Source organism: Carcharhinus amblyrhynchos, chromosome 27 (genome assembly GCF_965287045.1).
Source record: "Carcharhinus amblyrhynchos chromosome 27, sCarAmb.v2.hapA, whole genome shotgun sequence".
In the NCBI taxonomy this organism is placed as follows: domain Eukaryota; kingdom Metazoa; phylum Chordata; class Chondrichthyes; order Carcharhiniformes; family Carcharhinidae; genus Carcharhinus; species Carcharhinus amblyrhynchos.
The window spans coordinates 29546448-29562723 of NC_137350.1; the positions used below are offsets into that span (position 1 = coordinate 29546448).

The 16276-nt window shown below is 42.6% G+C and overlaps 1 protein-coding gene across 6 annotated transcripts in view; it reads right to left on the reverse strand.

Annotated features, from left to right (window-relative positions):
• LOC145358978 (ORM1-like protein 3) overlaps positions 1 to 16276 on the reverse strand; it is a 46337-nt gene that overhangs the window by 6354 nt on the left and 23707 nt on the right. For all 6 annotated transcript variants that reach the window (XM_080213333.1, XM_080213336.1, XM_080213335.1 and 3 more), the window contains exon 2: positions 7970 to 8161. In XM_080213333.1, coding sequence (XP_080069459.1) covers positions 7970 to 8143 — 174 coding nt within the window. In that variant the 5' untranslated portion in view covers positions 8144 to 8161. The remainder of the gene's footprint in view (positions 1 to 7969; positions 8162 to 16276) is intronic.

Here is a 16276-nt window from a genome sequence, read left to right on the forward strand (position 1 = left end):
TTCTACATTAAAAGGCAGCAAAACACATGAAAGTAGTTGTTAACTAAATAGTCAGCCTACATTTACATTATCCATGCCTCTCACCATTCTGAAGATCCAGAACATAATGATTGTTAAACTCTTATTCAATCACTGATGTTTACTTGAGTCGCTTCCTGAACTACTGCCTCAAATCAGAGCCATTCTGATTACTTTCCTCCAAATTTTCTCCATGCATCCATGTTCTTTCACAGGGTGGAGTGGCTTGCATTAAACAGATCTCTTTGAACCCAAGGCCTTTCAGTCTACTTGACTGAACAGTGGACTACGCAGGCTTTTACTCACCAGGGCACCAGGTGGATTTTTAAAGAAATCTATTTGCACTCCAACAATCGAGTAATTCTCAGTAATTGATTATCCCTTTCAACATCTGGGCTTCACATTTACTATATACTTTGCGAATATCCTGCAAACACATCGACATTCTGTCTTGGTCAAGGAGCACTTCATTGTGTACACACTTCCATGCATGTAACATGCGAGCCATCTCTACCTACGTCCATCATTTAAGCACACTCACTTGTCTAGATCCTTTGAGGGGCACAATCTCCATTAGAGTCTTCACCTAGCCATAGCTTATTAGTTCATTTATTCTTACTGTACTTCATCTAATGTTCTGGAAACCTGGGTTTGAATCCCACTGTTGCAGATGGTGGAATTTGAATTCAATAAGAAATATATGGAATTAAGAATCTACTGATGACCATGAAACCATTGTCAATTGTTGGAAAAACCCATCTGGTTCACAAACACCCTTCAGGGAAGGAAACGTGCTGTCCTTTCCCAGTCTAGCCTACACGTAATCCCAGAGGCACATCAATGTGGTTGACTCTCAACTGCCCTCTGAAATGGCCTTGTGAACCACTCAGTTTAAGGGCAATTAGGGATGGGCTACCAGCTTCGCCCACGTCCCACAAATGAATTAAAAAAAAATCTCTTTGCCTCCACGTTCCAGATATTAGGTAGAGGTCTAAAAATCACCATAACCCTTCCTCCCCCAAGCTAAAGTCTTCTTCTATTTCCAGCTGCTCATTTGTACTGGTCAGCCAGTTTCCAATGTAGCTAAATCTGTCATTTACTCCACCAGTCTCAGTATTTAGGAGCTTCATTAACCAGGCTTCAAACATATTCCAAAAATCCAGATAAACTATCTCCATTAGATATCGCTTAACCACAATTTACCTCTTTTGTTAGAGTTGTAACTTATGAACTTGAGCTGTGTCAAACACATAAGTATGCTCATAGCAAGCATGATTTGCTCAAAAAACAAGGGGCAATTACAAGCAATCCACTTATTTTTTCAACATTCTACTACATAACATTGCAATCAACACACACTTCTTGCCCTGCAATGTTGACCTCCACACCTCTTCTTTCTCAGTAACCTGTCAAGTTTCAAAATCTTCCCCATCTTTCACCTCAGCTCTCACCATTGTGCTGTGCTATTCAATGTTGCTGTTATAGTTGTCTCAAATTTTCCAACCACTATCTTAATTTCATTCCTCGGTTCACACATATACTGTTACCCTGTTCTGTGCACATCTAGAAGACTACTACCTCACTTCATAAAATCCCACTTCAGAGTTTCAACTCAATGCCATTTACTCAGGGTGACACAGTGGTTAGCGTGACTACCTCGCAGCTCCAGGGACCCAGGTTCCATTCGGCCTTGGGTGACTGCATGGAGTTTGCACGTTCTCACCATGTCTGTGTGGGTTTCCTCTGAGGTGCTCCAGTTTCCTCCCACAGTCCAAAGGTGTGTGGGTTAGGTTGATTGGCCATGCTAAATTGCTCCTTAGTGTCCTTAACCCCTTAGGTGGATTATCTGTGTAAATGTGAGAGGTAAAAGGATAGGATGGGAGGGGGCCTGGGTAAGATACTCTGTCAGAGAGAAGGTGCAGACGCAATGGGCCGAATAACCTCTTCTGCACTGTAGGGATTCTATGATCAAAGCAGACAACTTTTCACCCTTGCTCACATTCCTTTCTGTAAGCAAATTGCCTAGTACACTTAAAAGGCTGTGCTTGCTGCCAACACTATGTACGTATGGCCACTATCTTTATAGAGGGCTACATGCAGCATGAACCTACTCTCATTTACTTGCAAGAATTATGTATCACGTCAAAATAAAGTGGCTGCCAGTACTTTGCAAAATCATATTTTGCTCAGCAATATCACTAATTCACTGACCCTTCCTAAACTGAAGAGATTTAAGAATGTAACAGAATACGAAGGCATTTTAAGGCAGGATTTTGCCCCTTCACTAAACTGCTGCAGAGTAACATTTTGTCCAAGTGTTAGTAAAATGCTGGTGAGCTAGGTGTTACAAGCAACCTGCCGACTAAGTGGTGTGTGGGAGCCGTATTGCAAGACCGAGTTAGAAAGCAAAATAAGTTGATGGTGAGCTGAGTAAACATGTGCATGTTACTGGATCTCATTGTGGACCAACCAGCATGGACAGGCAAGTGATCTTGTACAGCCAAGTCGTGGTGGCAGGAGATAGAAACTTAAAAATTGGTGCAACTTCACAGGGATCACATGTAACCATGTTGTTTTCCATCAGAATCTTCTCAAACAACATGACTGAAAAATCCTAAGCAAATGTCTCAAACTAACTGTTGCTAAGCTCTGATGAAGAGTCATCCAGATTTGAAATGTTGGCTCTATTCTCTTTCCTGGATGCTGTTGGACCTGCTGAGATTTTCCAGCATTTTCTGTTTGTTTCAGATTCCAGCATCCACAGTATTTTGCCTTGAGGTTGCTCAATGGCCCCTGATAATTAACTTGACAAACCAGTCTATAATTGAACGTGAAATTGCGATAACAAAGTCAAAAAGCTGCTTGAATAGATTTTTTACTAAAAAAATCTTCTTCAAAAGTATGTTCCAAATGTCATAATTGGGAAATAAAATGGAAGAGAATAGGCAACATTTTCTACATTTATTTGTTGTTCACTGTTAAAAGAATTCAAAGATCAAGGTCTGTTTCTAAGATTATCAAATTACCGCATTAGGGTCCAGTTAGGTACGTGTGTGGTAATCACGCTGAGCAATGTTTGTTTTCTGGATCAGAACACTTCAACATTTTTGGCACCGTATCAGCATTGAGAACTCTGAGGCTCAGCATAAAAGACAAACGCAATCAAGTAGAATCCACTTTTATTATTCATGTTAAAATGCTTAATCAGAACCTCAGAGGTGTCCCCTATTAGAGAAGTATGGAACTTCCACCACATGACCTCTGAGCAGAAATTCTAACTTATTACAGTGGATTTGCACGGATTAAAACTGGAGTTCGGATTGAATAGATTTGGGATCAGTGCTGAATATAGGCCAGATGTAAATGCTGCTGCTGCTGTTGGCAGCTCCTCCGGCCAGGAGATCTGCTGTCATGGTATTCACGTGGGTCTGTCTTGTATCATTCTCACATCCACTGCAACCGCTCTGCGAAGTCCATCTTCCAACTACCCCTAGGTCCACCCCTTGTTCTGCTGTCCTTCACTTTACTCTGTGGAAGAGATCTCTGTAGCTTTTTAGCTCTGATCAAATGCTGACATTTTCTTTTAAAGATGTTGCTTTTTTAAAGTTCTTTTTGCTCTTGTTATTTATTTGTCTGAGGGTCTGTATATGGAATTTTTAAGCATATGCCTCAGCATCTACATGTCTATTTTCTTCCATAGATCTTTATTATCCAGGTTTCTGAGGCAGATAGGAAAGTGGATGGAATGTTGCATCTTATGAGTTTTTCTCCTTGTTGCAAACGTAGGTTTTCTTGTTGTTAACACATCCTTTATCATCTCCATCTTTCTTCCAACTTTAGCACTGCATCTGCCATCTTCTGTTATCATTCGTCTTAAACAGACAAACTCAGCTGCTTGTAGGTGAATAATTTATTTAAAATGCAATGCATGCTTTTGGTGTGAAAGCACCATTGCACAGTATTAGGAGAAGACTAAAAAATATGGGAGATTAGGAATCCTGCAGCTAGTAACTCACCTCCTGATTTTAAAGCCTGTCCACCATCTACAAGGCAGAAGTCAGGAGCATGATGGAATATTCTCCCCTTGACCAGATGAGTGCAGCTCCAACACTCAAGAAGCTTGTCACCATCCAGAACAAAGCAGCCCACTTCATTAGCACCCCTTCTACAAATATTCACTCCCTCCACCCCTGATGCAGTGGCAGCACTGTGTATCATCTATATCTCACCAAGACTCAGTAGACAGTATCTTCGAAACCCATGAGTACACCTTCTAGAAGGAAGAGGGCAGCAGATACCTGGGTACACTACCACCTGCAAGTCACTCACCATCCTGACTCAGAACTACATTGCTATTCATTCAATGTTGCTGGGTCAAAACGCTGAAATTCCCTCCCTAACACAGTGGCTCTACCTACATGGAGTGCAGCGATTCAAGAAGGCAGCTCACCACCACCTTCTCAAGGACAATTAGGGATAGGCAATGAATGCTGGCTTAGACAGAGAAGTCCACATCCTTTGAACGATTAACAAAAGATGAGGGCCCACATCACCAGACACTGTTTAGCAATAGTTTATAAATAAGGCTTAAATTCATCCTAGTGTTAGTAAAATATGCTTGGCATGCCAAAACCACATGACTGCAGAAACCCAACACCTGCTCAGCCAACCAAGGATAAAGGCTCAGCAACATCCACTTCTGAACATTTCTTCAGAAGCCATAATAAACCACCTGACAGACTTGATGTTTAGGAAGGACAAGTTGTAACTGACGTGCACACGCATGGACTCCCCCACCAATCTCCGGTCATGTACCTATCAGTTTGCCTCTCAGCATTATGTGGTTCCCAAGATGGTTTTCCTGCAGTGGTTGCTGAAAATAATTGCATGAAAAGTGTAAGAAGGAAAAAGTACCAACAGCAGCAAGCTGGATTTGTGGATGCCGTTTGCGAGGGTTAGCAGGCACATGCTGAGCATGAATTTTCGACAGTGAATCAGACCAATGCCTCCTACTTAAGAGCCAATCTTTATCGGTGAAATTGGAGAATTGCTCAATGTTAAATTTCGCTGATAGATTGCATTTGGGCAGCCACAAAGGTTGACACCGCTAGAGTCTGGAAACGTGACTGTCAAAAATGTACTGCTGGAAAAGTATAACTCAAATGAGAGAGATTCTCTCAGTGACAGTGGGAGAAGAATAATAGCTGCGTGTTCTGGGCTGTGCAGTGTTCAGCCCAGTGGGAGAGGCAGTCAGGCCAAACATTCCAACACCTTAACACTCAAAAAGTGCAGTATCCTTGGGCTAACATGGGCACAGTATAAAGAGGTTGTGAATGAAAAGAACAAACAAACAAACAATGCAGAGATTCAAAGTTCATGAGTGGATAAGAGTAAAATTGTACTTAAATAACATCTTTCACAAATTCAAGATAAAATAAATCATGGAGGTGTAACAAAAATCAGGAAGCCAGGAATAAGGGCGGCACCTGTGGCACAGCGGTTAGCACTGCTGCCTCGCAGTGCCAGAGACCCATGTTCAATTCCTGGCTTGGGTCATTGTGCAAACTCCACACAGACATTTTCCCCATGGGCTTCCTCTGGGTGCTCCAGTTTCATCCCACAGTCCAAAGATGTGTGGGTTAGGTTGACTGGTCATGAGAAATTGTCCCTTAGTGTTAGGAGTATTAGCAGGGCAAATGTGTGGAGTTACAGGGATAGGGTCTGGATGGGATTGTTGTTAGTGCAAACTCCATGGGGCAAATGGTCTCTTTCTGCACTGTAGGTATTCCATGATTCTATGGAACCTATCATAAACCAATGCCATTAGAATCTTGAAGATAACTCCAGATTTTGGAAATTGACACAAGATGATACATTCACAGAACAACTGATCAGAGTCAGCAAATATTCACACTGAATTATTTTAGAAGTTCCAATGGTACAGTGGTCAGCACTGCTGCCTCTCAGTGCCAGAGAGCCAGGTTTGATTCCAGCCTGGAGTGACTGTCTGTATGGAGTTTGCACGTTCTCCCTGTGTCCATGTGGGTTCTGTCCAGGTGCTCCTGCATCCTCCCACTGTTCAGGTTAGGTGGATTGGCCATGATAAATGCCCCTTAGTGTCCTAAGACGTGTAAATTAGGGGGATTAGTGGGATAACTATGTGGGGTAACAAGGATAGGGTGGGGGAAGAGGGGCTGGGTAAGATACTCTATCAGACAGCTAGTGCAGATTTTATGGGCTGCATGGCCTCCATTTGCACTGTAGGGGATTCTATGGTTATACATCACAATAGCAATGACTGATCTACTTAATAGTTACCTTGATTCAAGTAACTAAAAAATGATTTAGTTGAATTATCAGCAACATTAGCTGTTACACTTCATCTTTGTTTAAGTTGGAGGGGTGGAATTCGTGGGAAAATTCGAAGCTAACCAGCATTGATCAATGAAGGCATTAACTCAATAGATAGACAAATGACTAGCCCAATTTGCACTGCACCAGCTCTGATGAAGGGTCATCTAGACTTGAAACATTGGGTCTATTCTCTCCCCACATATGCTGTCAGACCTGCTGAGATTTTCCAGCATTTGCTTCTTTTGCTTTAGCTTGCATTCATATGCACGAGATGGCAATAACTTTGTAGATGTACAAGTGACTGCCTCGTGCATATTAATACAAGCTGAGTAAGTCAGTTCAGCTATTTCAGACAGAACAGAAACCTAGGAACAGAAGTAGGTCATTCAGCCACTCCAGTCTGCTCTGCTGCTGAACAGATTAAAGTGGATTTGTATTTTAACTCCATTTCGCTGCCTTGGTTCCATATCCTGAAATAGATTTTTGTTGGAAAAAAGTATCATAAGCAGTTTTAAAATAGTGTCGGCTTTTTTTTGGGAGGAACAGAGTTTCAGATTTCAGTCCCTTTTGTGTGAAGGAGGGTTTCCTCACATCATTCCTGAACAACACAGTTGTAATTTTGAGGTTAAGCCCCCATGTTCTGGATTTGTCCTCCACAGGAAATGGTTTCCCTCTATCTACCTAAACAAAGCATTTAAGCATCTTAGAAACTTCAACTAGATTACTCCTTAATCTTCTATAGTCAAGGGAATGCCAGCTCAGTCCACGCAATCTGTCCTCATAAATTTAACACTATTAGCTCTGGTACGATTCAGTTGAATGTGTGCGGCAGCCTCTCTGAGGCCACTAACTATCCTGAAGGATGGTGCATGGAATTAAATAGAGTACTCCTTGATTATAAAACACTCTATTCCATCACAAAGCAACTTCTCCAGTCAGGTGTCCCATCTTGCAGCAAGTTGGGAAAACAAAGCTGAGAAGCCTATACAATTGCATATAAGCCCGGGAATTCTTGGGTACTGCAGGCTGATTTTAAAGCTTTCCATCTTCATGTTTTATTGTGCTTACCCTCTGCCTTTTTAAAACTTAAACTTTATGGCAACTGACTTAGAGGAGGAGAAAAAAATTAAATCTAAAAGAAATCAAAATGCAAAATAAAGAACGAAACCAGGGGGACAAAATAGCAGAGTGTAGAATCCCTACAGTACAGGAGGCCATTTGGCTCATCGAGCCTGCAATGACAACAATCCCACCCAGGCCCTATCCTCATAACCCCACATATTTACCCTGCTAGTCCCTGACACTAAAAGGACAATTTAGCATGTCCAATCCACCTAACCTGCACATCTTTGGAGTGTGGGAGGCAACTGGAGCACCTGGAGGAAACCCATGCAGACACAGGGAGAATGTGCAAATTTCACACAGACAGTGACCCGAGGTTAGAATTGAACCAGCGTCCTTGGTGCTGAGGCATCAGTGCTAACCACTGTGCTGCCCCAGAGTATCATCTTAGCACACCTAAATAAAAGTACCTAAAACAGTCAGAAAAATGTCACTGCATCTTTATCAACGATCTGCTTTTTTCAACCAGTCTTACCAAATTGTGAATTACGTTAGTGAGCGTCCATACTACCGGCACACTGAAGAAAGGGATGCTCAAGAGAATGATATGAAGCAAACCGATGCCCAGGATATAAGACAGCCAGATCCCACGGCTGTTCATAACCCGGGTATTTGGATTGACTTCACTGTGAGCGGTGCCCACATTCATGGTTTGTTTCTTTACAACCTAAGGGGGAGAGAGAAATACAGAATTAACAATTCTTGAATGAAAAACAGCAACGTCTGTTGTTCCAAGGGACATAAACAGGCCGCGCAACATTACTGACTACAGAAATGATAAAAAACAAATAGGAATCCCACTCCATCCCATCTAAAAATAAAATGGACGAAGAGGAAATTTTTATGACTCTTGCAATGTACATGCATTGCCGTCTTGCAATTCTAGTCTTTGCTATTATTTAACTCAATTGTTTTTGTCAAAAAGATTGCGTCATCTACCCATTGGCTGTAAGCTCCCTTTAATGGTTCAGTGACTGGGTTTGACAGATCGATTTGTGTTTCTTGGACAATAATTATCTATTATTAAGAATTATCATGGATATTTATTATATTCCTATCAAGCTGACAGCAGCCACTGGAAGGCACAATGGCACCAATAATCAGGGTCACTGAAGAAGTGGCAGAATAAGTCACTGTCTGGTTTCCATTGCATGGAATTCCAGATTTTTAAAACTGTGCTTTGAGAACCAAACGTCACATTTCCTGCATCTTTTTTCCTCCTGAAAACCACTCCGTTAGCAGCCACCCCAATAAAATTAGACTTTTCTTCCTTCACTTCCCCAAAATGCTGACAATATCAACAAACTGCTTAAGAATCTAAACCAGTCTTTTACTGCAGATTTTTTTTGGGAAGTGATGGGGGAAGAGAAATAGGGAAAGGCATGAATATATATATTTCTATTATGCAACAAATAGTCTTACCTGTGCAAGTTTGGCTACTGCAGAATTGGCTTCAACTTATTCTGAACTATAATCCTGGTTATATTACCATGGTTCATAATCACAAGCTTTGCTCTTTGCATTCTTAATAAGCAAGAAAGCTAAAGTCAATAACCAGTGGCACCGCCCAGTTGACAGTTAAAAGTTTTGTAGCGTTGGGAAAAACTTCAACAATCCAATACACAGAGCTCCTCGACTTTCAGAGCCTGCAGTTACATTGACTCAGCAAAAATGAAGGCATATGGAAAATAGATATTCTTGACGGTTTGAAAATAGATAAGTCCCCTGGGCCAGATGGGATTTACCCTAGGATTCTCTGGGAGGCAAGAGAGCCTCTGACTCTGATCTTCAGGTCATCGTTGGTCACGGGTATAGTGCCAGAAGACTGGAGGATAGCGAATGTTGTCCCATTGTTTAAGAAGGGGAATAGACACTTCCCTGGGAATTATAGACTGGTGAGTCTTACTTCTGTTGTGGGCAAAGTATTAGAAAAAATTATTAGGGATAGGATTTATAGTTATTTAGAGAGTAATGAATTGATTGGAGATAGTCAGCACGGTTTTGTGAAGGGTAGGTCATGCCTTACTAACCTTATTGAGTTTTTTGAAAAAGTGGCCAAAGAGGTGGATGGGGGTAAGGAAGTTGACGTGGTATATATGGACTTTAGTAAGGCGTTTGATAAGGTTCACCATGGAAGGCTTCTGCAGAAAATGCAGATGTATGGGATTGAAGGTGATTTAGTTAATTGGATCAGGAATTGGCTAGCTGATAGAAGACAGAGGGTGGTGGTTGATGGGAAGTATTCGTCATGGAGTTCGGTTACAAGTGGTGTGCCTCAGGGATCTGTTTTGGGGCCACTGCTGTTTGTAATTTTTATAAATGATCTGGATGAGGGTATAGAAGGGTGGATTACTAAATTTGCTGATGACACCAAAGTCGGAGGAGTGGTAGATAGTGAAGAGGGGTATCATAGTTTACAGAGAGACTTGGACAAGTTGCAGAGCTGGGCCAAGAGGTGGCGGATGGAGTTTAATGTGGAAAAGTGTGAGGTAATTCACTTTGGCAGGAATAACAGATGTGTAGAGTATAGGGCTAACGGTAGGACTCTGAATAGTGTTGATGAACAGAGGGATCTAGGTGTATATGTGCACAGATCCCTGAAAGTTGGAAATCAAGTCGATAAGGTTGTTAGGAAGGCATACGGTGTCTTGGCGTTTATTGGTAGGGGGATTGAATTTAGGAGCCGCAACGTCATGTTGCAACTGTACAAAACTCTGGTGCGGCCGCACTTGGAGTATTGTGTACAGTTCTGGTCCCCACATTATAGGAAGGATGTGAAGGCATTGGAGAGGGTGCAGAGGAGGTTTACCAGGATGTTGCCTGGTATGGAGGGAAGGTCCTATGAGGAGAGACTGAGGGATTTGGGGCTGTTTTCGTTGGAAAGAAGGCGGCTAAGAGGAGACCTTATTGAAACATACAAGATGATTAGAGGTATAGATAGGGTGGATAGTGATAGCCTTTTTCCTCCGATGGAGAAAGCTAGCACGAGGGGACATAGCTTTAAATTAAGGGGTGGTAGTTATAGGACGGATGTCAGAGGTAGATTCTTTACCCAGAGGGTGGTGGGGGAATGGAATGCCCTGCCTGCTGCAGTTGTAGATGCGCCTAGTTTGGGGGCGTTTAAGAGGTCCGTGGATAGGTTTATGGATGGAAAGGGATTGGTTTAGGTTAGAGGGTCATTGCTTTTCTCTTAATTGGTCGGCGCAACATCGTGGGCCGAAGGGCCTGTTCTGCGCTGTAATGTTCAATGTTCTACGTTCTATATCAACAAGTTAATTTACAATGGTATGTGCTCACAAAGGCAGGCTCATGAAGAAAGGTGTGCACGGGGCAAAAAGAAAAACAAAGTTTTTGTGGATGAACTCAAAATGAGCCACTGAAATTGACTAGCATTCTTTTTAATTTTACCAGCGTCAAGTAGGCTGACATTAACAGTGCAATGAAGTTACTGTAAAAATCCCCTAGTTGCCACAATCTGGCACCTATTTGGGTACACTGAGGGAGAATTTAGCACAGCCAATGCACCTAACCAGAACATATTTCGTACTGTCGGAGGAAACCCACGCAGATATGGGGAGAACATGCAGACTCTGCACAGACTGTGACCCAAGCCGGGAATGGAACCTGGGTCTCTGGCACTGAGACACAACAGTGTTAACCATTATGCCATTGTCTCTCCCAATAAACAACGTTTTATCTCATTTTACATAAAAATAAAATTCACAACACAAAAACGTCTTTTTTCCTGAAACCTGTAAATAAAGCCCTTTGAAGTTAAATACTTCTCCATATTTAACAGCTTCCCGATTCTTTTGGAGATACACCTAACTTTGAAATGTGCTGTAATATTCGAGGGCAAGATATTTTGGTCACGCCTTCATTGAACCCTGCTCAAATTTTTTAAAAAAGGAGTTGGAACCAACTGCATACCAATATATCTTTCTGGGAGAGGTGGTGGTGGTGGAATGTTAAGGCGGGCGCCTCTGTTCTCCCCACCCAGTCCTTCACTGATTTCACATGACGGCCACAATTCTCCCAAAACAATTCTAAGTGTTGAATTCACTTGGAAACTGGAGGAATTCATTGTTTTTTTCAGTGGGAGTTTAGAGAAAAACTTTCTACATTGCATGCACTGCAGAGGCCACCAACGTGAATATTAAAAGCTAGGGGAAGTGCCCGTTCTGAAATCAGTGGGCTACCGTGCATACACCGATCTGTCAGTGCTGAGATCGGCGCGTGCGCAGTGGCCCTGCACTGATGGCCTCCTGATTATTGGCCAGCTCAACCCCTACAACGACCCCGATAACACCGGCTTCCTGCCCCCCCCACAGCCCAATCGCTGGCCCCTTGACCATTTCCGGTCCCATGCCTGACACCAGCACTCCCCCCACCACCCCCCTTCCTGGGCCACGCCAATCTCCAGTCCCCCAACTCCCACAGACCCACTCCCCCTCTTATCCCCCTACCAGCTCAACCCGGTCACTGACCTCCCTCTGCCCCTTATGAAACCCTTTGCAATGGGACTCCCCCCACCGCTCCCATTAGGTACCTCATGTGTCCTGCCCCATTGGCACTGCCTGATGCCTGAAGGGCAGTGCTAAGGTGCCCCCCCAGGCATTGGCACCAGAGTGCCAATGTGCAGGGGCACTCCTTGCCACTGACCCCCTGGGGGCATCCCCCAATTGCCCCTCGTTCACTCTAGTGAGGCTGGGCCACCAGTTCCCTATCAGTGGGGAGCCACTTTAAACCCTGGACCTTGACTGAATGGCTGGCTTCACGTAAAACATTAAGATATGCGCTTATCTCTTATCAACTGGGTGAAGTTGTCATGCAAACACAGATAACTAAATTACTAAGTTCACATGCTGCATCTGAAAACAAAAATATTCTCTACAAATTTTCTTTCTTTTCCCACTTTCCATCCCTTCTCAAAGCAGTGATTTGTGAATCATCTCCCCCCCAACTCCCAAAAACAAAAGGTTGTGTATGGGATAACGTATCAACATGGATAGAGGATTGGTTAGCTAACAGAATAGGCATAAATAGGTAACTTTCGGACTGGCAACGTATAAAATCGCAAGACATAGGAACAAAATTAGGCCACTCAGCCCATTGAATGGCAGAGCAGACTCAATCACAGCTGGTATTTTTCGCATCCTTAACAGCCTCAGAACCAGAGTGCCGCCACAGGACTCAGTCTAGAGTCTTGACCATTCGCAATTTGACTTGGATGAAGGGACAGAAAAAAGAACAAAGAACAAAAACAGCCCTGGAAACAGGCCCTTCGGCCCAACAAGCCCACGCTGCCATTTTAACATTACCAGTTCCCCCCTCCACCCATGACCCTTAACTATTGTTTATAGCATTCCAGAAAGTCAGCTGGGAAGAGGATATAAAGGAGCCTGCAAAAGGGATACAGATAGGTGAAATGAGTGGACAAAAGTTTGGTAGATGGAGTGTAATGTGGGAAAATGAGACCTTATCCACTTCAGAAGAAAACTAGAAAAACAGCATGTTATCTAAATGAGGAGAGAATACAGAACTTGGGTGGCACGGGAGCATAGTGGTTAGCACTGCTGCTACACAGCTTCAGGGACCTAGGTTCGATTTCCATCTTGGGTCACTGTCTGTGTGGAGTTGCATATTCTCCTCGTGTCTGCATGGGTTTCCTCCCACAGTCCAAAGATGTGCGGGTTAGGTTGATTGGCCATGCTAAAATTGCCCCTTAGAGTCTAGAGATGCGTACGTTAGTAGGATTAGCGAGTAAGTGTGTAGGGATATGGGGCTGGGGTCTGGGTGGGATTGTGGTTGGTGCAGACTCAATGGGCCAGTGGCCTCTTTCTGCACTGTAAGGTTTCTGTGATTCTATGAACTTGAGGTTAAGACGGATCTGGGAATCCTAGTGCATGACTCACAAAATAAGTATGCAGGTACAAGTGATTAGGAAGGCAAATGAAATATTGCCAGTTATGGCAAAGGGGAATGCAATGTAGGGATGTTTTGTTGCAGCTTTAGAGGGTGTTGGTATGTCCATATCTGGAGTGCTGTGTAATAAGGGTATAAACGTATTAGAAGCATTTCCGAGAAGGTTGACTCAGCTGGTCCTGGATGGGGCAGTTATTCTATGATGAAAGGCTGTAAAGGCGGAGCCTGCATACGTTGGAGTTCAGAAGAATAAAGAGGTGATCTCATCAGAGACATACAAGATTTTGAGGGGGCTCCATAGGGTGGATGGTGAAAGAATGTTTTCCCTTGAAGGAGAAACAAGAACTAGGAAAGAGAGTTTAAAAAGGAGTCTCCCATTTAGGACAAAGGTGAGAAGAAAGTTTCTCTCTCAGAAGGTTGAGTTTTTGGAATTCACGTCCCCGGAGAGCAGTGGAAGCTGGTCATTGAATATTTTCAAGAGGTAGACTGATTCTTGAACTAACAAGGGAATCAAAGGTTACCGGGTGGAACGTGGAGTCAGGTCAAACATAAGAACATAAGAACTAGGAGCAGGAGTAGGCCATCTGGCCCCTCGAGCCTGCTCCGCCATTCAATAAGATCACGGCTGATTTTTTCTGGCCTCAGCTCCACTTACCTGACCACTCACCATAACCATTGACTCCTTTACTGTTCAAAAATTTATCTATCCTTGCCTTAAAAACATTCAATGAGGTAGCCTCAACTGCTTCACTGGGCAGGGAATTCCACAGATTCACAATCCTTTGAGTTGAGGAGGGACTTCTTCACATAGTCCTAAATCTGCCCCCCCCCCCACTTACTTTGAGGCTATGCCCCCTGGTTCTAGTTTTACCCGCCAGTGGAAACAACTTCCCTGCTTCTATCGTATCTATTCCCTTCATAATCTTATGTTTCTATAACATCTCCCTCATTCTTCTGAATTCTAATCAGTACAGCCCCAGTCTACTCACTAAACATGATCTTAATGAAATAGGCTCGAAGGACCAAATGGCCTACTCATACGTCCCTATTCATACGTTTGTATCTTCAAACTAGCCCTTCAATCGCGTTTAGGCAGTGATGATCAGCAAGGGTCTGACCAGCCACCTACTACTGACTCAGCATGTACAAACAAACAGAGAGGGATCATTGGAGTGACCAAGTACAGAAACCCTTTGTCCTCACTAGCCCAAGGATCTTGAAATTAATCACAATTTTAAAACTCAACATCATTACTGTAAAATATAGTGCAGAGCTCATACTTGGCTGTCTTGTAATCTTCATATCAGACAATCATAGAATCTCTACAGTGCAGGAGGCCATTCGGCCTATTGAGTCTGCACCAGCTGCACAATCCTACCCAGGCCCTATCCCCATAACCCCAAACCCCACATATTGTCAGGGGGACTAAGGGGCAATTTAGCATGGTCAATCCATCTAACCTACACATCTTTGGATTACACGCGTTGGACATTTTGTCAGTTATTCAGCCATACTGTAGTGCAATATACACCAGTTAGGAATGATTAAAGATAGAGTTACATACAACATAGCAGTTTCTTGGTTAGTCTACTTGACAAATGTGAATCACGTGGTCTTTTTCATTCATGGAATAAGCAAATTCATCACTTTTCGCAGATTTTTGAGCTTCATTTTTCATTGTCACTGGAAGGCCTTGGATACTTTCAATCGGATATCAAGGACTGCTCAACAGTAATGCATGTGTATCTCATTTAACACATCCAAGATTGAGAACTCACTTATGGATAACTTGAATATAAATCTTCTTCAGTGACACAATGGTTAGCACTGCTGCCTTGTAGTGCCAGGGACCCGGGTTTGATTCCCCGCTTGGATCACTGTCTGTGTGGAGTCTGCACTCTCTCCCTGTGAGTGCTTCCTCCCACAGTCTGAAAGATTGGCTGGTTACGTCTATTGGCCATACTAAATTCTCCTTCCATGTACCCTGACAGGTGCTGGGGTGTGGCGACTAAGTGATTTTCACAGTAACTTCATTGCAGTGTTAATGTAAGCCTATTTGTGATGAATAAATAAATTTTAAACGGAACATGAATGTTGTCAATCTGTGTACACCCACACAAAAAAATTGGAACTAAATTTGTTTTCAAACAATTTTAAGTTTAGGTGAGATTTGCAGCCTTTAAAAGCACTTTAATAAATATTCATGTTTGCTGCATGTCACCAACAGAATTATCCTCTTAAAAAATCTCAAAGGGCTTCTTTCTGCAAGAATACTTTCCAATGGAATGCCACAAAACAGCATGCCAAACAAAATTTACCACTGGTCTTGTGCAGAGAAATAGACTATTAAATCCTGCAGAACAGTCTACAAATAGCATCAACGAAGTTAAGTGGCAGAATAGAATAGAGTTCCCCTGAACAAAAAAAAAACGCCTGTACTAACATGCTCTGTACTATCGAGATAAAGTTGAATTCATAATACCAGCACAATAGACTTATTAAGTCAATTTTACGTAACAGGAAAGGAATTATAACTTTAACCTTGACAAAGTTGACCAAGGAAAAGAAATTAACTGTCTTGGTGAAAAGTAATTGTGATGCCTTTGTTCCCATCATTTGGGGTGGAACGGGCTAGTCTGCTTTCCTTATCTTTGAATTAAATATTGTTGTTATAAATGTTAAAAAAAAACTTACTTCTAACGTTTACTTGCAAGTAACTCTTCCCACACAATACTTTACATACAAGATTAAATTTATGTTACAATATAAAGTTATGTCACACAGCAATGTCTGAATGTAACAATTGGCAGTTTCTGTTGTCACAATCACAAACGTAGATAATAACTGCTTTGCATTA